Source organism: Microcebus murinus, chromosome 16 (assembly GCF_040939455.1).
Source record: "Microcebus murinus isolate Inina chromosome 16, M.murinus_Inina_mat1.0, whole genome shotgun sequence".
In the NCBI taxonomy this organism is placed as follows: Eukaryota; Metazoa; Chordata; class Mammalia; order Primates; family Cheirogaleidae; genus Microcebus; species Microcebus murinus.
The window spans coordinates 12,831,304-12,857,212 of NC_134119.1; the positions used below are offsets into that span (position 1 = coordinate 12,831,304).

Here is a 25,909-nt window from a genome sequence, read left to right on the forward strand (position 1 = left end):
TTATCTGTCACCCTCACTTGTCCCCATGAGAGGGGAAGCCGTAATGGGAGTCTTTCCTGTAAGAAAACATACCTGAATCCATTTCATGTTTTAGATTAATACCTTGTTGAATAAACTGTTGCTCTCGCCATAATCTGTGCTTGGTAAACTCAAGCTATTCCTTGGAGGTTGGGAAGCATTTAAATATCACAGTTGCCAGACATCTTGAAGGCTGTGGCTGCAAAAGGGCTAGCTGGTCCACAACATCAGCAGTAGGATGGCCTCATTAAATCGTTTCCCAAAAGTCTCTCTCCAGTGCCAAGAGAGGCTGACAGGGACTAAGTGGAGACTGTGACAACCTGGAAAGTTCACCTGTGGTCTAGAGGGAGCGGCTAGTTTGTTCCCTGCAGGCATGGAGTACAGCTTGTCAAGTTTTCTAATTCATCCAAAAAATCCAAAAATGCAGGTATGTGTGGGAAGTCTTTAACCACTTCGGTACGGCGCTCACCAGCCACGATACCTTGCCCGCAGCCGGCACTCACAGTCTGCACGGTAGTCTGTGCTGTGCATTGACGACGAGTCCGTTTTGCTCTTGTATGATGAGGAAAGCTTGAAAGCACTGAAAGCTTGTTTTACTTTACAGGCAATTTTACTTGTCATGTAAATCAGAATAGGTAACATAGACATATATGTTTTCATTACGTTATTTTTTTTTATTTTTTTTTTTTGAGACAGAGTCTCGCTTTGTTGCCCAGGCTAGAGTGAGTGCCATGGCATCAGCCTAGCTCACAGCAACCTCAAACTCCTGGGCTCAAGCGATTCTCCTGCCTCAGCCTCCCGGCATGCGCCACCATGCCCAGCTAATTTTTTCTATATATATTAGGTGGCCAATTAATTTCTATTTATAGTAGAGACGGGGTCTCGCTCTTGCTCAGGCTGGTTCCGAACTCCTGACCTCGAGCAATCCGCCCGCCTCGGCCTCCTAGAGTGCTGGGATTACAGGCGTGAGCCACCACGCCCGGCCTCATTACATTATTTTTAAATGTTCACAATTTTATTTTGATAAATGAAAAATTAGAAAAGTCGTATCACGGCTGTCAGCTAAAGTCGCTGTGTGCGTTCTTCTGTAGAAGAACTATCGACTGTAGTCGACGCTGGCACCAAAGTGGTTAACATTGGCAACGAATTTGACATTAATTTACCATTCCAGCAAAAAAAGCACCAAGTTTGCAACCTCTGGTCTCCTCATGTCTTCCTTTATATGCATACATACCTATGTGGTTTTACCAGGACATTAATAATGGACCAGCTAAGCATTTCTTTGCTGCTTCCAGAGTTAAGAGCAGACTCGTCTTTAACCACTACTCACCCAGATCTTTAAATGCCATCTCTGCCAGGCACTGGACGTGTAAGCAACTAAAAATTGGGATGATTAGACAGTAGCAGTCTCTTTCTGAAAGACCCAAAAATACTCATTCTCGGCAGCCACATCCTTAAAGCAAAGCTTACTCAGCTGTGGGACTGATTAAGAATCAAAGCAGCATGATACTCACAAGCTAAGATGAATCTGTTTTGTTCTACAGGGGACAACTGTGGGAAGGCTGGGAAGGTTAACAGCGATGGACCTCCAAAAACGGAGCGGCACCACCTGCGTGTACAGGCAGTGAAAAGTCGTGTGTGATTTCCGGCAGCCGGACGCCTGAGACAGCTCGCTTTCCGTCGACAAGGCAGATTCTGGAGGATAACCGTCAGGAGCACAGGGAGCTGCAGGAAGTCCGTTTCTGCCCCTGCTTTTGCTTTGGGTCATACCTCACCAGCTGCACAAAATGCACTGTCCCATATCAGAAAGCCACCACTAACCCTCCCTGAGAGGCTCACACGGGAAAAAGAACAGAAAGAGATTTTCTTGGAAATTTCCCCTAAGGGTGAAAGTCACTGGAATTTTTTTAAATCATAGGGGAGAAACAACCCTGTTTTAAATCCTTTTATTCTCTGGGTTCGTCACAAAGGAAGAACTAAGCAGCAGGACAGAGGCGACTTGCAGAGTCTGTAAACAGTGCAAAGACTATGACAATGAGTCAACAGCACAAAAGAAATGACATTTACTTAGCACTGTCACTCCGGCTGCCTCTGAAGAAACTGCCTTCACTGTATATATGTGACTATTTACATGTAACCAACATGGGAACTTTTAGGGGAATCTGACTAATAAGAAATCCCAATTTTCAAGAGTGGTGGTGTCAATAAACGCTCTGTGGCCAGTGTAAAAGAAAATCCCTTGCAGTTGTGGACATTTCTGTTCCTGTCCAGATAACAAAGAAATACTGGGAGAAATGGTATCTGCCCCAGAACTAATGTTTTTTAAGGTACTAAAAAGAAGTTGATGTATGTCCCAAGTTTTGATGAAATTGTATTTGTAAAGAAATTTTGTAGCACAAGTATTGTCATACAATGTTCAAAACCCCAGCCAATGATCAGCAGTTGGTACGAAGAAACCTTTGACATTTTGTAAAAGGCCATTCTTGGGAGTTTTTTTGGTGTGTTTTGTTTTTTTAAGCAAATATTCAAGATACTACCTTTTTGGAAGGAGATACCTTGGGTTTAGAGGATTTTTTAAATGGCAGTAGATGGTTGTACATTAATGACTAAAATTTATTGTACCTCACAGGTTAAGTCTCACATTACGCCAGTTCTGGGACTTCATTTTTTTTAAAAGTATTAATCAAATGCAATGCAATTCACCTAAGCCAAACCCTTCTCTGTGTACCCGATACAAGTAGTTGTCAGAATTCTAGAACGGGAGCAGGAGGAGGAACCTCAGGCATCACCACTGCAACCCATTTCTCATTTGACAGGTGACAGGTGACCCCTATGCTTCTACATTTTGTAAAAACAGTGTCGTGCTTTTTGAACACTCCAAATAGGCCAAGCCAAGGCTCCCTAGCAAGGGTTTCAGGGAGGTTTTAACTTCACAGAAACTACTGTTACTTAAAATGGGTTTCCGTAAACTTCGTTTTCACCCTTATCCAATAATCCAATAGGGATTTTTAAAAAGCAAGCTCTTCAGGCTCCAGTTTTAAATAAAAACCTTTATTTGTAACGACATCCAAAACGGTCAGCAAAGCAGTCGCAGCTCACCACTCCCCAACTCGTAAGTCACCTCACTCCTGTGGTTTCGATTCTTTGCAGGGTAAAGAAACGATTTCAACTGTTTTAAAGCAACACTTAATGTAAACTGGATTGAAATTGAATTTATTCTCAATACTATAAGTCAATTCCTGAGAATGTAAATATTGCTCTCAGAATGACAATTCCATATATTAGAGAAAGAGAAAAGGGAAGAAAGAAAAAGCAAACACCCTGCTCATTATTAAATAGTGTGCCTTAGAGATGAAAACTCTTGTTCCTTTGCAACAGGGGAAAAATTTCATCTATCCTAGAGGTTTTGCTCCTATGAATCTACTTGTGAACAAAACTCGTGGTTTCTGCAAATAACAAGGGAACTGGACAGGCATACGAGTAACTGGCAATCCATTCTGCTTACTTTCCAGCTGCACCTACCCTCTGGATCAAAGGACTTCTAGGACATCATGCCAATTATCTCCTGTAACACTCTACCCCTAATATACCCCCAACTCATCTTAGAGATTAAATACTGATAAACTAGTATTGTTTTATTGATATTTACACCTTTCCATCCAGATGCACAATTTAGAAAAGTGGCATCATGATATGAACATTAACAATGCAACTTCTATTTTTTTAAAGGAAGAAACACTTATCTCCTTTATATCATTTTGATCTTTATAAAATATACTTCTTATTTATATATCTTTGGATTGAGCAAAAAAGTAGGTACTGGAAATATCCCACATTCTAAATATGAAAAGATTACATATACTGTTCACCCAACAGATACCAAGGTTTTAAAAATGGGGCGTAGAGGGTTATGATAGGTAGGCAGCGGGAATACAAAGAGAATTATCCCAAAAAGATAAAAGGACAATAAAGGTAAAAACAACAAATTATCTCAAAGACTGCAACTATTAAAAGAAAATCAAAATCTTGAATTTGCACCAATAAAACGAAGTAGAAAATATAAAAACTTATAAACATTTTTCCCCATATAAAAAGGGAGTGCTGCCTTCCAGTTAGCCTGTTGCCAGGACTGAGAAAAGAATCACAAAACTTGTATTTTTTTTGTTTTGTTTTAATAATTTTTAAAAGTCAGGAAAGGTAAGAGCACCACTCTATTTCTCCCCACACAACTTAAACAAGGAAGGTTCAGACATAGCCGACACACTGGGTTGAAAAAGACAGAGACTCCTGTTCAGCTGTGCCTCTGTCTCTGAACAGCAGAATATGTTATCTGACAAGTACAGGCCATCACAATGGAAGTTTTTGGATTTACAATCTCAGATTTATTTTGAACCTGGTGAGAGGAGGAAAGGAAAGAAGGGCAAACTCATAATTGTCTATACGATTACAAAAATAAAATCCACTCTAGTGGTGGTTCTGGAAATATAAGGTTTTACTTATTAATAAACATATCAAAGAAATTAAATGATCTTACCTTCAGAGACATCTAGAAAGAGTAGCTAAACATGGGTGAAATTTAAAAAAAATTAACTGGCTCTCAGTTATTGCTAGAAAATGACAACAGGACTAGCAGACATTTGAAATTCATAGCCCAAAAAGCAATTTCATTCAACTCTTTGAACCTAAAATGGTAACCCAGATAAAGGGAATTAAACTTGATTTTTCCCCCATTCCCAACTGACTAGAACAGGTGTCAAGGAGAGGCAACAGCAGAAAGTAGCAGGGGACAAAAGAAGGAGGGGGTACAAAGGCGCTCAGACTGTGGCTCTGAATTGCAGAAAAACTGCTGTTCTGGGTATTGAGCTCCTTAAGAAATAATGACACTACTCTAATTCACAGGGACACAGCGAAAGCATCACATTAGCAGAATGAGGGGAAAGCTGAGTGACACCAGAAACCACACACCAAGGGTCCTACTCCTGAGATCTCAGTGTGGGATTCAGGTTTTAGCAACCAAAATTTTAGAATACTCTTAAAATGGATGAAAAGGCAACATACTCAATTTAAAAATGAAAACAAAAAGCATGATTTGCTAGTATTTAATTTATGGGTTCCTTAAAATCCAAAAGATTCTTTTTAAATCAAATTACTTGATTTTTTAAAAAAATTCCTGATTTTCTTTTTTAAGTTTATTTCTATATATCTCTTCTTTCCCCTAAAATTAACAAAGTGCTTAGTTCTGGTAGAGGAATTAAAAAAAAAAAAAATTAAAATGCCTACATCTAAACAGATAATCTCTTTAAAAAGCATTTAGATTAAGAGATTGAAAAGGATGAGATACCTAAAGCTGGGGGTGTGGGGGTTAGCCGTGGACCACTGTCCCTTCCCCAAGCCATGAAATTCAGGGGATGTCTTCTGTTTGTAGCCTCACCACGCTGAGCTTACTGAAATCAACAATGTTAAATATTTAGCTTCACAAACTCTGTAAAAATGAGTTGTTGTGACCTACAAAAAAAGGTATATACATATTTTACATAATACAATATCTTAAAGGTCATATTTACAAAAAAAAAATCTATTCACAGAAACACTGCAAAATTCTGATTCAGAATGCAGTACCTGGCCTTGGGTTTTCAGGAGTTTATTTTCAAAAAGCATTATTGCTCTACCATATAGGCAAAGGGTGACACCAGTACTTTAAAAAAAAAAAAAAAAAAAAAACACAGCTTTTGTCCAACAGATTAGTGTAGACAAAAACCAGGAATGTGTTTTATCATTCCTCAAGACCTCAAGAATATTGCATTTATCCATTACTTCTTAAATAAAGTGCACTCAAGCTGCACATTAGCATGTGAAAAATTTGCTACTGCTGCAATTAAATACTGTCATCTCATTTTCCCTTCTGCAAAGCCATTTGAAATCAACAATTCCTGGAAGTGAAGTATTACAGGACATTAGAGGCAAATGAAAATCTTCATTAGTCGAAAGCCTAGGACAACAAAGAATGGGGACAGAGCAACTCAACACCATCAGTAATGGATAAGAATTCAGAAATTCCAATTCTACCAGACAAGGGGTCAACACAGAACTACTTGGTAGTGACAAAAACACTTGAAAACTGGGACTATGTTCTTTGTCCAATACTGCAACTAGAGAAACCAGATGTTCTAATTTCCCTTGATTTCTCCAATGTTCTCTGCCGCCACCACCCCCCACCACCACCACCAAATTTATGTGAAAGACTTTGGCTAGTAAGGCAGAAAAAAGTGTCACAGGAAAGTTTTGTGATCAGTAACACTCCATATCTCCAGCCAGAATCACATCCCTAGGGGGCGGAATGCCAAAAATATTTGTTTTGAATACCATGATACACAGGAGGAGAAGGGAAAAAAACAGGTAGATATTGCGCTTCAGCTTAAAATCCAGTCCTGCTCAAATGACATCACGTAGAATACCCTTAGCAGAGATCAAAGCTGGTGCTTTCTTCAAAGTGGGATGCCTACAACAGTGATTCTTTTCCTTCCCAATAATCCTAGTGCAGTGTCATTTGTACAGTGATTTCCTTAGAGGTCCTCCTGGTGCAGAGATGTCAGCAGTATTTCTGTTAGCAACCAAAAAAAAAAAAAAACATGAGTAAAACATGTGCGTGCACAACAAAGAATCCCTATGTCTACATTCCTGGCTTACAACGTGGCTCTGGTTGACTATTCAGATTCCTCAGATCTTCTAATTACCAAAAGTATCAGCCCAATGCTTTCAAACCTAAAGTTTTTTTCATTATTATATTTTTAAGTTATACATCCAAGTTAAAATCTACCTAGGACATTTAGATTACAGCTGAGGCTTTGGTTCTCTCCAGAGAACAAGAAAAATGTTTGAAAAAGTAAGCAATAGACCCCCATACCTGATCAGGACCCATGGGCATGCCAGACATGGGCATGGAGTTCATGTTCATCTGTCCCATGTGAGCACTGCTGCCATTCATGTGCACCATGCTATATACTGCAGGATTCCCCTGGTGGGCAAACTGCTGCTGGGAAAAGGAGCTGTAAAGAAGGTGTAATATTACCTCCAGAGTCTTTGAGGACATGCGCAGAGACTATAGCGATTTTGTCAAATGTTGTTGCACTTACACAGAGAACATCAGAGAGAAAACTCCCCGACAGCCTGCAATCCATTTTTAATAGCTGTCTCTACTCAACACCCTAATGGATATGTACATGGTACGAAAGACTCTCAAAATGGACAAGCCAAATAACACATCTTCTAGTATGAAGCCAGCCTTTTCCTCTCTCCATCTAAACAAGCTTGGCTGGAAAACGCAGAGATTAATTTCCTGGACTTCTGATACTAGGATACGAATGACTAAAAAGCCACTGTTCTTTACCTGTTCCTGGCCAAGTTTCCTGACGGCCAGCCCTTCATGTCTGAGGGCTGATACATGGGCGCAGCCTGAGGGTGCTGCACCATGGGGTTCTGGGAGGGGCCCATTCTTGAAGACATCATTGTGTTAGGAGGACTAGACACTCGACCGAAGGCTGGATCTGGTGGTTGCCCCATTCCTTACAAAAATAAAGAAAAAGAAGAGAGAACAATGTTCAATTGCCACCTCCTTAGAATATCAGCTTTCTGTAGTAACTTTATTTAAGTAGGAAGGTGGTAACTATAAGACATAAAGTGCTAAAAGACGCTGCCTCCCAGTTACCCTTGATTCTAACCAAGATGATGACTAGAGCCAGCTTACTACAGAAAGGCACACTTTCTAGGTCTCTTAAAGGTAAGTTGCTTCAATGGGCTTTCTGTGTAAAAAGGACTCCATATCACTCTATTCACATCACTGTCCCTCTTTAGAGGGCAGGAGTTATTGTCCCAAAAAGCAGGACTGCATCCTGAAATGTAAGCTCTCCAACAGACACCTCTACCGCAAACCTCTCAAAGGCTGAAATGAACAGATATCTGCATCACCATAATTAATGGCAAATCCAAGTTACCAAGAACTTAAAAAGCCCACACAGTGCATTTCTCTCACTGACGTGACCAAGCGTTCAGCGATTACAGGGTTCTGTTATATACTAAGAGAACCCTTTGAGAAGGGGAGGGGGAGAACTTTGTAGTCAGTCTTTCATCCAAACTAACAGGTATGGGGCTGAAAAAACAAGACCTGAAAAAATATTCAACTATTATGATAGAATATATCTGCCTCAACTACCTGTGTATGGCAGCAGACATTTTTGTTCTTAATTTCATTTTTCTTGTAAAGTAGTAAGAGGGAGTATAGTATTTTTGTTTTCCATGTGTAAAAGATATAGTGAGGCCTATGTCCTTAGTAATGTTACTTTGGAAACCCTATTTTCACTGTCAAATTTACCATAACTTGGAGGATATGGGAACTGCTGTGGGGGAGCCTGTGGCATTGCAGGTCCGGCCAAAACCCCATCCATGCTGGGAGAAGCAGTCACGTTAGGGGGTGGGCTGAAGGCCTGGGTCGTCTGCTGCTGCTGCTGCTGCTGTTGCTGCTGCTGTTGCTGCTGCTGTTGCTGCATCATCATCGCCACCCTCTGCTGTCGGAAGTGATGGCTCAGCAGCTCTCTGCTGCGTTGGGCAACCATCTGGGCATTAAGAAAACCCTGCTAATACCCAAGAAAGACCGCAATTACACACGTATAGGGAGAACCTGCCTGTATCACATATACAGTACCCCCACAATGCATTAGTTATCAAAGAGGAAAAAAAATACCCAGTGCCTTTCTTTACAATGAAGGCAAAGAGAAAACGCACAATTCTTTATGATAAAAGCTTTCTGGCTACGGGGGTAAAAAAGTGTGTGGGGAGGTGCTAAAGAAAGGGGGCCTGGAAATTATTTGTGGCTAGGAGACAAAAGACAGCAAGTCGTTGAGCTAGAAACATTCCTCAAAGTGAAAAACTTTAGGGGTATGATCTAAGGACAAACTTTTCAGAACTATGAAATAAAACCGTAAGAAAAAGAGGAGAATTCAGAGTGAGTTGGGGCAGTGGGGAGATGGAACAAGAAGGGAAGGCCACCCAAAAAAGATGAGGTTATATTCACAGAGCCACCTCAGAAGGTCCTATAGTCTTTCTAAACCTTCCAAAAGGACAGGTGGGGCAAGGAGAAGCTGTTTGAAGTTTTAGGAGGTGACATAATCAAAGCACTAACAAGGAAGTTGATGTGGGCTCTACCAGTTGGGGAAGATCAGAAGCAAACTTTTATCATCTATTTGGAGGGCATCCTAGCTCAGCTTACACAAGATGTATATCAAGAAAATATAAATTGCAGTACTTCCAAGTAGCGAAAGACAGTGAAATTGGGCATTTCACAGTTTTCTTGTTTTTAAACAATTATAAACAATATTTTGAACCACAGAAGACTGTTGTACGGTCATCTGCCTCCAGCACATTAAGCAAATATCTTAATACTGACTATCTCTACCACTGGCTGGAGGCAGGGAGGAGAGTTTTAATATCCTCTCCCACTTCGGGAACCAAGTCATCTCTGAGGCTGTCACTGAGAATAGGATTATGTATTATTTATTTTCTTCTTTATATTTATAATTTCAAAACTTTACCCAGTGAGCATGTGGTTTCATAATCCAGGAACAAAGAAACATTTACAGATTTATTATTTTAAATTCCTAAAAAGCCCGTGATAGCTGTTCTCACAACATAGCAACTGAAGGAAAAGGAAATTCATTTAAAAAACACCAATCAGTGGTTTAATGAAGGAACCCCAGCCTCCCCTGATTCCTCCCAGTCACCAGCAAGAGAGAAGGAAGAAGAAAAAAAGCGTGATGGGCCAGTTTCTTACACAAGAAATTCAGAATTACTTTTTTTCATTCAACAAACATTGACTGAGAGCCAACCACAGACCAAGGCCTGTGCTGGGGACAACACATGCTCCTCACCTGGGAGCTCACCTGGGGCTGCATCATGGGCCTCATCACTGCGGCACCACCGGTGGTAGGGTTTTCCATTTTCATTTCAAGTGCCTGCCGGCTCTGATTCAAAAACTGAAGTGACACACGTTGGTTAGAATGCAAGTAGAGAGTGTTAATGTGCCCAAGACAGCTTTCCAAACCTCAGCACCACCTAATGAGGTCATGATGATATCTCCAAACCCATTAACCTGCTTAAGTCGCATGTAAACTGAACTGGTCCACTTTCACACTGCAGGAAGGTCAGTGCTGAGAAGCTCTGGGCTACCATATGAAGCTCTACTGTCTGGCGCTGGGAGGAATAGTAAAAGTACAATTTTGCAGCTTAAAGAAATATCTTCAATGGGAACTCAAGGGATATATAAAGTCAAGTTTTCTCTGGGATTATTCAGGCACTTGGTGAAATAGCTTTAATGTGATCAGAGTGATACTGAATGACTACCTCCTCTGTTACCTTTCTGTAAGTAACTTTTAGTGGAAAAGAAATGGTAAAAAGATGGACACATTAATACAGCTTTCCTGAGCACCTAGACTGACTTTTAGGAATATTTATGCACTAGAGAGTCTCTGGCTCATTTAATTCCACCACATTTAATAACTCAGCATGCTCAAGACACAAACAACATAAATAAATTTTAAAACTTTTGCTGGGATTAAGGAAACAATGGGAAAAATAGAAGTCTTATCTTGGAATCGTAAGAGAACTTCAGTTTTATAAAACATCTAGAAAGCAGAGGATCCATAAAAAATGCTGAGATCAAGAAAGTTTAAGTATTTGGTTATTATTATTAAAGACTTAAAAAAAAACAGGCCAGGCGCAGTGGCTGTAATCCTGTAATCCTAGCTCTCTGGGAGGCCAAGGCGGGAGGATCGCTCAAGGTCAGGAGTTTAAAACCAGCCTGAGCAAGAGGGAGATCCTGTCTCTACTAAAATAAAAAGAAATGAATTGGCCAACTAAAAATATATAGAAAAAAAATTAGCTGGGCATGGTGGCGCATGCCTGTAGTCCCAGCTACTCGGGAGGCTGAGGCAGGAGGATCGCTTGAGCCCAGGAATTTGAAGTTGCTGTGAGCTGGGCTGACGCCACTGCACTCTTGCCCGGGCAACAGAGTGAGATTCTGTCTTAAAAAAAAAACAAAAAAAAAAAAAAAAAAAAAAAACTTTTAAAAAACAAAAATTATCTACCTTTAAGACTACAAAGTCATCAGAAAAATGTTTTTTCACAAGAGCAATCCTTTCTGACATTTTTTACTTTTTAACTTGTACAATGGCATATTCTTATAGAAAGGTGTCTGATTCTAGCACAACCACTCCTTAACAAGGAGCTATCTGTACAAATAAAATCTTAACACAGAAGTAAAAACAAAAGGAATTTCTTTACTTGACGAGGGATGGAGAGCCAATGGTAAGAACACTGAGGGACGTACCCTCAAAACAAATTAAGGAAGGAGAGGCTAAAGGAAAAGCTACTTTGGGACCAAAGCAGAACATGTGACTGATTACCTGCTGGCCCTGCAGCCTTTGCTGAAGCTGCATTCTAAGTTGCTTGGGGGTGTTTGTCCGAGGCCTCATGACGTTGGCCCTAGGGTGCATTCCTTGAAGGGGAAAATTGCCTTGCTGGTTCATCTGATTCATCATAGAGTTAAAAGATGGTGATTGTCCCTGAAGATTAAAGCCTCCTTGCATTGGAGGCCCCTGTGCTGGGTAGGTTTGTCCATATAATGCTGCCTTCTGATCCATCATTACTGCTGCTTCTTGGCCTTGGAAAGCATCCTGTTTGGGCTCCAAAGCCTGTCCCTTAAACATCAAACACATAAATGAACAGTTAAGTATATCTATAAAAGCAACAGAAATCATATGCTCTAATGAAGATGAAAAATAGTGAATATATGTGAACAATGTTGTAGAATTCCAAAAGCAAAATGAAGCTTATTGTCTAAACTTCCATCTGAACACATACTATACGTCCTCTGTTCCCTGAGACCACAAACTACACCCCATCTGTTCACGGCTGTGTCCTACAGCCTTGCAGACTCACACACAAGACACTAAAATGTTTTCTGAGCTAAGTATCTATAATGCATTAAATACCTAGAGAAATATTACTTGTTCTAGACCAGATTTCTGTACCAATTAACATGGATCTCCCAAGCCAAGTATAAAATAAATTAAAAACACTGTATTCAGTGAATTCTCAGGTAATTTGTGAAGAATGTTTTTGAAAGTAGCAAGAGGTGATTTTGGAAGAGAGGTAAAGCAACAAATGCTCACACCCCCTAGAGTGTATTCACCAGGTGAACAAACCCTAAAGGTGGTCACCCACCACTATTCACACATAGAGGAAGAAAAGAAAACCCACTCATTCAACAAGTATTTATTAAATCATGTTATGTGCCAGACATCACTTCTCTACATGCTAAGGATATATACAAAATAACATCTAGTAGGTGACAAAGAAGTAAAAATAAATATTCTTCTTAAGAGACAGATCTCACTCTGTCACCCAGCCCAGAATGCAAGTGGCACAATCACAGCTCACTGCAACCTCAAAGTCCTGCACTCAAGGGATTCTTCCACCTCACTTTCCCAAAGTGCTGGGATTGGATGTGAGGGCAATCTGGCTGCGACTGTCACCCCATTGATCGCCAGGGTTGATTCGGCTGATCTGGCTGGCTAGGCGGGTGTCCCCTTCCTCCCTCACCGCTCCACGAGCCTCCCTCTCAAAGCTGCGCGCTCGGTCGAAGAGGACGACCTTCCCCACTAGAGGAGGACCAGTCTTCGGGTTCCGTCAAGGGTATACGAGTAGCTGCGCTCCCCTGCTAGAACCTCCAAACAAGCTCTCAAAGTGCTGGGATTACAAGCATGAGCCACTGCACCCAGCCAGAAAAAGAAGTAAAAATAAATGTTCTGATGGAGGAAAATGCCCGCCACGCTAAGACAAGAGCAGCCTGTCAGGTACTGCATTCACCTTTATCTTTTCATCCGTGGGCATGGAATGGCAAGCACTCAGTCAAAATCCTTGACAAGTCTCACCTTAAAGCATCCCTCACCCCACTGTATTTTCTGACACCTCTCATTTATTTTTATTTATACACACACGCACACACACACACACACATCTATACACATAAACACACACATACTCATATATACATATAAGTAGGTATATTTCATATATATGAAATAAAGCATCTCCCTATTGCTATATTTCCTTATAATTATTTATGAGAAGGTAGCTTTTGTTTTGATTTTGTTTTTGAGATAGTCTCACTCTGTTGCCTGGGCTAGAGTGCTGTGGCATCAGCCTAGATCACAGCAACCTCACACTCCTGAGCTCAAGCGATCCTCCCACCTCAGCCTCCCAGAGTGCTAGGATGAGAAGGTAAGTTTTTGTTTGTTTGTTTGTTTTGAGACAGAGTCTTGCTGTGTTGCCTGGGCTAAAGTGCCCTGGCGTCAGCCTAGCTCACAGCAACCTCAAACTCCTGGGCTCAAGCAATCCTTCTGCCTCAGCCTCCCGAGTAGCTGGGACTACAGGCATGCGCCACTATGCCCAGCTATTTTTCCTATATACTTTTAGTTGTCCAGCTAATTGCTTTCTATTTTAAGTAGAGACAGGGTCTCACTCTTGCTCAGGCTGATGGTCTTGAACCCCTGACCTTGAGCAATCCTCCCACCTCGACCTCCCAGAGTGTTAGGATTACAGGCATGAGTCATCATGCCCAGCTGAGTAGGTAGTTTTTAATAGTCTAAAAGGACAAGGAAATGAACATGGTATTATATAAGGTAAATTTGAGGTCATGTAATTTGGGAAGAAATTATTGAAAATGACCCAAGAGTTGCTCTGTTTTTCCTTCTCTCACCAGTATTTAACTTCCACGGTGCATGGTACTTTCTTTTGATTTTTACTCTCTCTATATAGATACTTTCTTTTACACATCTCTCTCTCTCTTTCTCTCTCTCTCTCTGTCTGTCTGTCTCTCTCTCTCTCTCTCCCCCCCCCTTAGGTGCTCTCATCCACTGGTGGTAACTATCAAATTTTTGTCTGCACCCCAATATCTCTGAACTCTTAATTTTGCTGATGGAAATAACTACTTAACATCTTTACCTGGATGTCTCAGGGATGACAAACTTAACATGCAGAAAACAGACGTTGCAATTCCCAACAGCCCTTCCCCCAAAAAAGCCTTGTTCTCCAATCTGCCCTATATCACAATGCAGTCAGCCCTCCATATCCATGGGTTCTGCATCCATGGATTCAATCAACTGGGGATCAAAAATATCCTGGGGGGAAAAAGGGCAGTTTCACCTGTACTGAATATATAGACTTTTTTTTGTCATTACTCTCTAAACAATACAGTATGACAACTATTACACAGCATTTACATTATATTAGGCATTATAAGTAATCTAGAAATGATTTAAAGTATATGGGAGGATGTGAATAGGTTATATGCAAACACCATACCATTTTACATAAGGGACTTGAGCATCCTCGGACTTTGGTATCCTCAGGGGTCCTGGAATCAATCCTCTACAGATACCCAGGGATGACTGTACATGGCAACACCACCACCACTCCAGAGGTAAAGCCAGCAATCTTGATTCTTCACATTCTTCCTTTCCAAGCACGTGCACACGGTCTACCAAAGTCCTGTCAGTTTTTCCACCAGGGGCATGCTGTGTGTCCTTCCCTTCTTCCCATGACATCTACCAAACTCTTGTCAAAACTGAAATCTATGCTTCTACTTTGTCCCATCATACCAACTCCCTCCTCTGGACAGCAACTGGAGATTGGAGATATCTTTATACCAACTCCCTTCTCCAGATAGCAACTGGACATAGTTTTTTTAAGAGACAAGGTCTTGCTCTGTCATGCAGGCTAGAGTGCAGTGGCATTATCATAGTTCACAGCAACCTCAAACTCCTGGGCTCAAATGATCCTCCCACCTCAGCCTCCCCAGTAGCTGGGACTACAGGTGCATACCACCACACCCAGCAGAAGATATCTTTTAATGAAGCAAATCGTACTTTTAAGTGAAATATGGCAGATTATCGTGTATGTTTACCTCCATTCACTTGCTACCCCCACATACACTAAAATGCCATTAAAGAATTTCTCCAAGAAGTAGGAAAAAAAAAAAAAAAAAAAAAGAATTTCTCCAGGCCAGGCGCTGTGGCTCACGCCTGTAATCCTAGCACTCTGGGAGGCCGAGGCGGGCAGACTGCTCCAGGTCAGGAGTTCGAAACAAGCCTGAGCAAGAGCAAGACCCCGTCTCTACTATAAATAGAAAGAAATTAATTGGCCAACTAATATATATGGAAAAATTAGCCAGGCATGGTGGTGCATGCCTGTAGTCCCAGCTACTCGGGAGGCTGAGGCAGCAGGATTGCTTGAGCCTAGGAGTTTGAGGTTGCTGTGAGCTAGGCCGACGCCACGGCACTCACTCTAGCCTGGGCAACAAAGCAAGTCTCTGTCTCAAAAAAAAAAAAGAATTTATCCACAAAACAATAAAAATAAGGAAGGGAACAAGATCAAATGTTTCAATAAATATTTGGAAGACAGAAAGTGAATGGCGTAGGAACCAACTCAACAGAGCAGAGAAATTGAGACCTATGTGCCTGCAAAGGAAAAATACATATGAAAAGTGAGCAAATGTATCCCACAGAACTAATGAGAGTCTCTGCTGGGGCTGGTAGAGGATCAGGGTACAGTGCTGAAACAGGATTAGTTAGGAGTCTGAGTACAGAGCAGGGGGTCAACCATCTCACTGCTTGCTCCCTGACCCCTCAAATGGCTATACCTTCCACCTAACCCCGCAAAGGGCCTGGGTTCAGGGACACCAAGCAGAAGAGAGGAGAGGAATGAGGCACAGGCTAGAAATGGGAAATTTTATATTTTACATATTATAATTCCCAATGAAACTTTGTATTTTATAATTTTATATCCTACACTATGTGATCATCCACTTGCCTCTCCAGCCCAGCTCCCAAAATGTAACTAGGTCATAAAAGATTGCCAGGCAATATTTTGGAGGCTTCTCTCCAGGAAAAAAGTATACAGTTCTGGGGGGGTAGGAGGGGGGATGGTAAAGAACTCTACATGTTGAAATTTGGCAAGTCCTGAAATAAGCAGCTCCCCACCTAATCACCCACAGTAAAGACAACTGATCCTGCTCACATCTGCAGAGCTTGAAATCGGCTTTTTAATGTAGCATTCTTTACATATAAAAACAATCAAGGATCACCAGATACTTGATAAAAGCTTCCAATATGAAAGTGACTCAAAAGAAATACAGAATCAATGTTACGCCCAACATGTCGACAGAAATCCCAAAAAGAGGCCGGGCGCGGTGGCTCACGCCTGTAATCCTAGCACTCTGGGAGGCCGAGGCGGGCGGATTGCTCGAGGTCAGGAGTTCAAAACCAGCCTGAGCAAGAGCGAGACTCCATCTCTACTATAAATAAAAAGAAATGAATTGGCCAACTAATATATATAGAAAAAATTAGCCAGGCATGGTAGCACATGCCTGTAGTCCCAGCTACTTGGGAGGCTGAGGCAGCAGGATCGCTTGAGCCCAGGAGTTTGAGGTTGCTGTAAGCTAGGCTGATGCCACAGCACTCACTCTAGCCTGGGCAACAAAGTGAGACTCTGTCTCAAAAAAAAAAAAAAAAAAAAAAAAGAAAGAAAAGAAAAGAAAAGAAAAAGAAATCCCCAAAAGAAAGGCCTGGAAAAAAAATGGCAGAGATGAAATTATTGAAGAAATTTTACCCCAAAATGCCCCCAAACCAAAGTGAATATCTATGTATCTAGTACACTGCAGAATGAATGAAACAAGACCCACAACAAGATACAGCATCATAAAATTTCAGAGATAATAACTTCCTAAATAATTTCGAAGAGAATAAATGGTTCATGTGCAGAAGAACAGAAATCAAAACAAAATACGACTCAATAGCAACACTGGATGCCAGAGGAAATCTTTAAAAATTCTAAGAGGAAATTCTTTCAACCTAGAATTTAATACATACGCCAGACATGCAGGAGGGTGGAATAAAGATATTTTCAGACACACAAGGACCACAAAACATTATATCTCATGCAGTGGAGATAGAGAAGTTAATATAATTTGTGCTTCAGCAAAACAAAGAGTAAGTCAAGAAAGAAGATGACTTAAGATTCAAGAAACTAGGGGATTCGACATAGGTGAATAGTGACAATTATTAATTTCTAGACCTGCCTCACAAGGACAGAGTTAAACAGAGAGAACAATAGGAGAGAGGGAAGGAATTGATAGATCATTTAATGTACCTGAATATGTGAAGAAAAAAATGAGAAACTATACTTTCATCGAGTATCTCGGGAAAATTAGCAGTAAGTACATAGAAATAAAGCAAATAAAGAGAAGGCAATTACTGACTTAAAAAATATACATATACACATTATATATGTACATACACATATATGTGCTACACTTGGCTAAGCAGTAAGACAAAAATAATCTAAATATTAACTACCTAACTACAATGAAAGATATAATTATACCAGGGACATACAGAGAGAGCACAAGCCTGTGTGTAAGGTATACATGTGAGTGTGTATACTGGGGGGAGGGGAGGATACAACATATCCACAATTTCTTATCTAAAATTTCTAAGTACAGAAAAAGCTTTTCATTAGCAGCAAAAACCTGACCTGAACTTACACGAAGCAATACATCTCTCTATATCATCACAATCAGTATGACTACTTACTTTGCTGTAGAAGTATTAGCGTATTTGATCACAGGCTAATGCCCAAAACTATACCATTGATCAAACCAGGGGTATCATGGAATATATGGTACATATGTACCATGCTACCTTTCTAGACTCAAAAAAATTCCTGATTTCCAAAGCATTTCTTACCCCAAAGTTCTCAGATAAGGGACTATGCATGGGTAATCAATTATCATACCAAGAAGGCAACGAATATAGACTGAAGTTAATAAAGAAATAGCTGCATAAGCATGTTACTTAGAAATATCACCAAAATAAAGAGTTTTACTACCTCAGAGTGGGACAAGTGACTGGTTCTTCAATAAAGATACTTCCATATCATTTTAAGTTACAAACATGATTGCTTTGCTAAAAATAAAAATTACAACAAAAAAGGAAAACAGTCTCATCACTAAATTCCTAAAATTCTTCCATGGCTTCCTAATATAACAGAAATTCTAGACTCCTTAAGATGGCTTTGTGGACCCTTGCCTCCACTTACCTCTCTGCTATCATTTTGTATCACTCTCCCTCCGCTCTCCATGACTTTCAGTCATTTCCTAGAACCCCGAAGTTCTTTACATAAGTCCTTTTCTAAGGACTTTTGAGTTTGCTGTACCTCTTCTGGAACATTCTTCCCTAGCTATTTGCATAGCTAGCTCCTTTCTCATCCTTTTGGTGTCATCTCCCCCAAAAAGAGCTTTCTTGAACATTCAAGTTAAGTCCTCAGTTATTCTTTATCTCATCATCCTGGATTTCAAAACATAAACCTTTTTAAACTAAAAACAAGCCCCATCAAAATGAAAACAGGGAAAAAAAACTATCTGCAGTATATTAGTATCTGCACTCTAGCTCAGGCAACAGAGTAAGTTAATAGTCATCTTTGGAACCGCAACCCAAACATGACGATTTTAGAGAAGAATTTGGATAACCAAATGGGGTTGGGGTTATTTGGATAACCCCACCACCACTGCCACATAAAGAACAGGTTGCCCTTTCAGAAACAGTCTCAGAGTACCCGATGCCTTTCTTCCTCTTGCCTCTATTACACTGTATCTACTTCTCATTGGTTCCCTGCCTGGCCTCTGCCTTGTCCAGAGGTATGTGAGATTTGAGAGAGGGAACTAATTTGCTCACTATTCTCCCTCACCCTCCAACAGAAAACTGATTGGCATACAGAAGACAAATATTTGAATTAAATAACAACAACAAAATCGATAACCAAATATACATAAAGTACTTTTACAAGTCAACAAAACTCATCAGAAAACTATAAAAATGCATATAAATGGCCAATAAGCACAAAGTTGTTCAATCTTGCAAATAAAAGAAATATAATCTAAAACTTTTTAGTTTTTTTGCTGATCAGATTGGCAAAGATTCTTTAAAATAATCATGCTCAGTATTTGTTTAATCACTTGCTCATTCACACTGTGTATGTTCTTTCATCAATTTGAGCTATGCCAACACAGCACCGGTGAAGGTATGAGGAATATCACACTCTTGTGGAAAAGTAGCTAGTGTAATTTTTCAGGAAAAACCACCTGAAAATAAGTAGCAAAATCTTTAAAATATCCACACACTCTAACCCATTAATCCTTTCTTTTGCATTGTATTAATATCTAAGGAAACAGAATAAGTGAGACATGAGTAACTAACAGAATTGTTAGTAAAAAAAATATTGGCAAGGTGTGGTGGCTGACTCCTGTAATCCTAGCACTCTGGGAGGCCAAGGCAGGAGGATCACTTGAGCTCAAGAGTTCAAGACCAGCCTGGGCAAGAATGAGACACCGTCTCTACTAAAAATAGAAAAAATTAGCTGGGCATAGTGGTATGTGCCTGTAGTCCCATCTACTAGGGAGACTGAGGCAGGAGGATCACTCGAGCCTAAGAGTTTGAGGTTGCTGTGAGCCAACCTGATGCCACGGCACTCTAGCTCAGGCAACAGAGCAAGACTGTCTCAAAAAATAATAATAATAAATATTGAGGAACAATTTATATTTTCATCAGTAAAAGACTGGTAAAATACATTGTGTTCAATATAATAATATTTGGCCATTAAAATTAAAGATATATATTGAATATATAAAGATGACTGATGATAATAACTTTCACAAACTAAAACTGGTTACAAGAATGTTTTAAAGTCAATTACCACTTTAAAAAAAATATACAGTCAGGGGGGGAAATGGGCATTTATTGAAACCTTAAAATCTGTACCCCCATAATATGCCAAAATAAAAAAAAAATATACAGTCAAATATTTGCACATATACTTTTTTTTTTTGGAGACAGGCTCTTGTTCTATTGTTCTTGTTCTGGCTAGAGTGCAGAGGTGTCATCATTTAACTCAATACAACCTCAAACTCCTGGGCTCAAGCCATCCTCCTGCCCCAGAACTCCCAAGTAGCTGAGACTATATAGGTATACACCACCACGCCCAGCTAATTTTCTATTTTTTGTAGAAATGGGGTCTTACTATGTTGCACAGGCTACTTGCATTCCTGGTCTCAAGTGATCCTCCCGTCTGGGTCTACCAAACTTCTAGGATTACAGGCATGAGCCACTGTACCCAGCCTGCACATACACCTTTTTTAAATGTAAAACATTAGTCATGCACCACATAATGACATTTCAGTCAATGATGAACTACATATGACAGTGATTCCATAAGATTATTTTTACTGTACCTTAGTTCTACATTTAGATATGTTTAGATACACAAATACTTACCATTGTATTACAATTGCCTACAGTACTCAGTAGTAACACACTGTACAGTTTGTAGCCTAGGAGTAATAGGCCACGCCTTATAGCCTACATATAAACTAGGCTATACCATCTAGGCACTAGTTCACACAATGACAAAAATTACCCAACAATATGTTTCTCACGACATATCCCCATTACTAAGCGATGCATAATGGTATATACCAAAAGCTTAATAATGATTTTCTCTGTGCCAGTATTACAGAAAATTTTAAACTTTTTAATGTACTTTTTGCAATTGTCAAAATTTTAAATAATGACAAGTATTTTATCATCAGGACAAAGCAAGCAATTTCCAGCTTAAATTAAAATTTCAAAAGGCAGTTCAAGCTTTTTGGTCTCTGTGTAACCTTCACACACACCCCCCAGAGTTAGAAACACCTCAGTGCCAGGGTCATATGTCATTGGTACCCCTGGAGGTGTATGTATACAAGGCCCGCTCAGTGTTTCCCATTCACCCTTTAAAAGGTCTATGGCAGTGTTTGCCACACTGCAGTGTAATGCCTTAAGTACATGTCGTCTCCACAACAAAGACTGAGAAGCCCTGATGATCTGCTTATTGTTGAATGCACAGACCTATACAGTGCCCCATACACCCTTTAAGTAAAAACAGCCACTACAACATGTGTCTGTTTCAAAAATACAGATATGTGAATGTTGTATTTTCATAAGGCTGGGTATGAGATAGGAACAGGAGATGATGATACTAGGATGTTCTGATTTACCATGGTAAATGAGTTTTGTTTAACAAAAAAGCTTGCCTTCTCGGAGTACACACTGCTGGACTAAGTAGTAGAGAAAGAGTTATAAAAATGAGAACTCTTAACTAACATAAATAAGAAGTAACATTTTACAAAGACAATAGTAGTTTCACTGAATCATTTCTATAGTTGCCTGAAATTTTGACATCTGTATTAAATAGTAGATTGCTGGAAATAATACCACAATCCTAAGTATATTCTCTAAACTTAATACTGGTATCCATGAATGCAGTGATATAATACAAGTACTAGGAAAGATACACATACAGGCATTCTTATACATGACTTGATGAATGTGCACACACACATAAGCACATGGATATATACATGGTCCTACTTCAAGGTTAATGTAACCTACCTGATTTACAAGTTCAGGAATGCCCAAAGCTCTGTCAATTTCTTCCAGTCCTGTGGCATCTGTGTTACTCAGAAGAGTGTGCAGCTGGTCCAATAATGCCCTTTCATCACTCTGGCCTTCCAGGTTAGAAGGTGGCCCAACAAGATCATCCAGGGAATTTCTAAGAATGGGCCTAGAAAGAAACTTGAAATCAATTTCAATGGTGCTTTCTCTCCTTTAACTCATATACTACAAGTACAAACAATAAACTGAGTAGTAGAAAAAAATAAATGGCATCAATTTATATTTAAGCTACACAATTTTAAAGCTTCACTGGGCCATTTTAGACCATTAAATATAGCTGACACCTCCAATCCCACCACAACAATCTAACTGTCAAATCTCAGGCATTTGGAAGATAGCAGAGATTTCGGGAGGAGGGATGGAAAGGATGAGAGAGAGTATTCTTTCAAGACAAGAGCGTGCATGAGTAGTAGTTATATTACTTGAAAATTGGGGAAATCAAAGGAAAAGGAGAAAGGATATAGAAATGTTGAGCTAGGCTGGGTACGGTGGCTCACATCTGTAATCCTAGCACTAAGAGGCCGAAGGTGGGCGGATCGTTTGAGTTAAAGAGTTCGAAACCAGCCTGAGCAAGAGCGAGACCCTGTCTCTACTAAAAATAGAAAGAAATTCCTTGTATAGCTAAAAATATATAGAACAAAATTAGCTGGGCATGGTGGCGTATGCCTGTAGTCCCAGCTACTTGGGAGGCTGAGGCAGGAGGATCGCTTGAGCCCAGGAGTTGGAGGTTGCTGTGAGCTAGGCTGATGCCACGGGACTCCCTCTCCTGTGAATACCACTGCTTGCTGCCTCAGCGTCACTTTTACACACACATTGTCCAAGAAATAACCAGATGGTAACCAAGTAACTCAATTATAGGGAATTTTTCTCATTCTCTTTCAGGTTCGTTCCTGTGCTCCAACTCTTTTCTAGATAACCCAAAGCTAAGATTTTCTACAGTCACAAGATACAGCCCCACCTATTTTGAGTCCCGTGAGGACCTTCCATAGACAACATGCCATCTGGCCAGGAACCCGGTTGGTTAGATGCTGCTGCTTGGCCATAGGGATTGATCCCCATTCCCATGGGAATCTCACCATGCCCTGGGGGAACAAAAAGAAAGCATAAATTTTCAAAAGCGCCAACAGCATAAAGTTACTCTGAAACACATATTTTCATTTTTTATGAAGAGGATACTTACTCATTTGAAGCAGCTGCTGCTGCTGCTGCTGCTGCTGCTGTTGCTGCTGCTGCTGCTGCTGCTGCAACATTGGTCTTGCACCCGGTATGCTATTAGACCGAAGAGGCAAGGTAGGCATGGAGCTACCCACTGCAGGTCTGGGTAAAGACACATTATAATCTCCTCCTGGTCTTCCCATGGAGTTTGAATTCATAGGTTCCATTCTGCTGGCCTTCGAGTTTGGCAAGCCCCAGTCTTCTGTAGAAGGAGTCTGATGCAAAGCCACGTTTCTATTTGGTCCACCTAAAACAGGTAGAAATGATTCCGGACAGGCTCTCAGAGGCCTTTTACACATTATAATGAAATCCTTCTTATATAGGTTACAGCCATTATACATAACATCAGCCTGGACAGAAGAGCACTCTGTCAACATTAGAATAGGGCTGACCAACTGTGGAGACGGTTTCAAAGGCCCCTATTGCCACATGTTCATTATAGGTTAGAAAATATCTTAGACCAAAAAACTCTAAAAAGTTTACAGACAGGGCCGGGCTGAGTGTGTGGCTGACTGATCTGTTCCTGGGTTCCGTCACCGGAGATACAGCAGTGCTGCTACGGCAGAACCACAGTCCACGTCTGTGGCCTCACAGACGAGGCCGCCCTCAATTGCTGCTCCAATGCGGATCACAGTACCAAAGATTCTCTACTGCAGCAGACCATGCTACGAATTAAGGATGCTAAGAAGTCACCGGATTTTTACACTAGAGTTCTTGGAATGACACTACTCCAAAAATTAGATTTTCCTACTATGAAATTTTCACTCTATTTCTTGGCTTATGAGGATAAAAATGACAATCCCCAAAGACAAAGAAGAAAAAGTAGTATAGGAATTCCCCAGAAAAACTACCCTTGAGCATACATACAATTGGGACACTGGAGATTATGAGACCCAGAGTTACCACAGTGGCAACTCAGACCCTTGAGGATATGGTCACATTGGAGTTGCTGTTCCTGATGTACACGGTGCTTGTAAAAGATCTAAAAGAACTGGAAGTCAACTTTGTGAAGAAACCTCATGATGGGAAAATGAAAGTCCTAGCATTTATTCAACATCCTGATGACTACTAGATTGAAATTTTGAATCCTAACAAAATGGCAACTATTATCTAGTGCTGTGAGAATGCTCCTTTGAGATTTCCGTGAAAACAGATTAAAAGAGAAAAGTGTGATTCAAGATATTCAGAGGGCAGAAGCATACAGGACTGATGGATCACTGCTGCAATTCAAATTATTCTTAAATCCATTTCCCTTTCCTATTTCACCAGGGTTTTCTCACCTAACTGTTAAGTCATTATGGTTTGAAAGTAATGCTTTATCTTATATCCTTGAATATAGTTGTGTAACTTTACTTTTTAGTTAATAACTAGAACAATTCCCTTGACAGGCTATATTTATTTGCCTTCTTCTATCTCCTAAATAATACTTCTCTTCAAGTCAAAAAGAAAAAAAGAGTTTATATAAGGAAGGATAAAATAAAGGAAGGATATTAATGGAAGAAATATTATACTAATGTTATTCAAGAACTTATTACTTAAATGAACCAATTACTTAAATGGCTCTAAGTATTTTAAATCTGCTTTTCCCAAAAGAAATTATCATAAATACTAATTAGAAATAACATACCCATATTGGAGCCATAATTTTCTTGACTATCCATCATTCTTGGATTCCCACCCAACATGGGTTGCTTTGTTACCATGGGGAAAGCACTAATATTCTTTACTGGAGGACTGGAGCCAACAGAAACAGGGCTATCTAGAGACACTGCTCGGTTATATGGAGGACGAATGGACTGCACAGACTGTGGACTTCTCAGACCTGCTGAAAACACACAAGCATAACACATAAATATCTCCTGATGAATCAACACATAATCAAGTACAAGACATAAACACCACCCCTCCCCACCCAAGAATGTCTTTCTTTCTTTCCAAAATAAACACTAAGCCAAAAAAAAAAAAAAACAAAACAAAAAAAACACAAAAGCCTCACATTCCAAATAAAGTAGAAACAACAATCTCAGTATTGGCTGAAGTATTAGGTATTCTTCTGTAGCCTGATATGGTCACTAATATTCTGCTTCACTTAATACTGAAAATTTTACCAGTGTTTCAAACTCCTGGAAGTTCTTCCATATGTGTACATATGTAAGTATGTTTATTATAATTTTATAATAAATATAACCAGATGAGTTGCTTTCTAATCAAACAATACAAATTGTAAAATTTCCTCCTAAACTTTTTTCTTTTCTTTTTCCAATCTACTTGATTTATCTATCTACTTCAGTTTAAGAAATAGTGCCACTAAAAATTAATAACCACCATTTTGGATAATTGTGAATTACTCCTTCTCAATTGATACACACAACATACTCTTGTAAAACTGATGAATGAGTAAACGCATAGCAAAAAGAGAAAGTTAGATAAGAACCAGCAAACACCAATGAAGAAAACTCTCATGATTGAGGAGATTACATAAGCACCAAAGGATAGGTTTTAATCTATAGCTTTGTTTGCTTGTTAATCCAATTCTTTGTGGCTGACAAAATATATGCCCTAGTACTTACCACTCATCTGGAATAATCAAAGATGAACATTTGCCTAAAATTGCCATGATTACTGGCATATTAGTTACGATAGGGAAATTTTTAAATAATTTTTTTAAAACATGAAAACAAGGCCAAGGCGCTGTGGCTCACGCCTGTAATCCTAGCTCTTGGGAGGCCGAGGCGGGCGGATTGCTCAAGGTCAGGAGTTCAAAACCAGCCTGAGCAAGAGTGAGACCCCGTCTCTACTATAAATAGAAAGAAATTAATTGGCCAACTAATATATATAGAAAAAATTAGCCGGGCATGGTGGCGCATGCCTGTAGTCCCAGCTACCCGGGAGGCTGAGGCAGAAGGATCACTCGAGCCCAGGAGTTTGAGGTTGCTGTGAGCTAGGCTGATGTCACGGCACTCACTCTAGCCTGGGCAACAAAGCGAGACTCTGTCTCAAAAAAAAAACATGAAAACATC

General features: G+C 40.1%; 2 protein-coding genes and 1 pseudogene across 11 annotated transcripts in view; 2 read left to right on the plus strand and 1 right to left on the minus strand.

Moving 5' to 3' along the window:
- The window catches only part of SULF2 (sulfatase 2), a 102,836-nt gene extending 100,583 nt beyond the window's left edge, over positions 1 to 2,253 (plus strand). The window contains exon 21 of the mRNA XM_076010891.1: positions 1,563 to 2,253. Within this exon, the coding sequence (XP_075867006.1) occupies positions 1,563 to 1,593 (31 nt within the window). The 3' untranslated portion in view covers positions 1,594 to 2,253. The remainder of the gene's footprint in view (positions 1 to 1,562) is intronic.
- A 2,124-nt stretch (positions 2,254 to 4,377) lies between these two features.
- The window catches only part of NCOA3 (nuclear receptor coactivator 3), a 141,522-nt gene continuing 119,990 nt past the window's right edge, over positions 4,378 to 25,909 (minus strand). For 2 of the 10 annotated variants that reach the window (XM_012742966.3, XM_020281971.2), the window contains 10 exons: positions 24,517 to 24,714; positions 22,855 to 23,136; positions 22,633 to 22,756; positions 21,612 to 21,783; positions 11,472 to 11,765; positions 9,939 to 10,043; positions 8,387 to 8,648; positions 7,406 to 7,580; positions 6,923 to 7,064; positions 4,378 to 6,619 (listed from right to left, as the gene is read on the minus strand). In XM_012742966.3, coding sequence (XP_012598420.2) covers positions 6,608 to 6,619; positions 6,923 to 7,064; positions 7,406 to 7,580; positions 8,387 to 8,648; positions 9,939 to 10,043; positions 11,472 to 11,765; positions 21,612 to 21,783; positions 22,633 to 22,756; positions 22,855 to 23,136; positions 24,517 to 24,714 — 1,766 coding nt within the window. In that variant the 3' untranslated portion in view covers positions 4,378 to 6,607. Of the gene's footprint in view, positions 6,620 to 6,922; positions 7,065 to 7,405; positions 7,581 to 7,628; positions 8,649 to 9,938; positions 10,044 to 11,471; positions 11,766 to 21,611; positions 21,784 to 22,632; positions 22,757 to 22,854; positions 23,137 to 24,516; positions 24,715 to 25,909 lie in introns of those variants that run through there. The other 8 variants (XM_012742971.2, XM_012742970.2, XM_012742967.2 and 5 more) reach the window with 8 other exon arrangements.
- LOC105859238 (lactoylglutathione lyase pseudogene) lies at positions 23,152 to 24,003 on the plus strand (annotated as a pseudogene).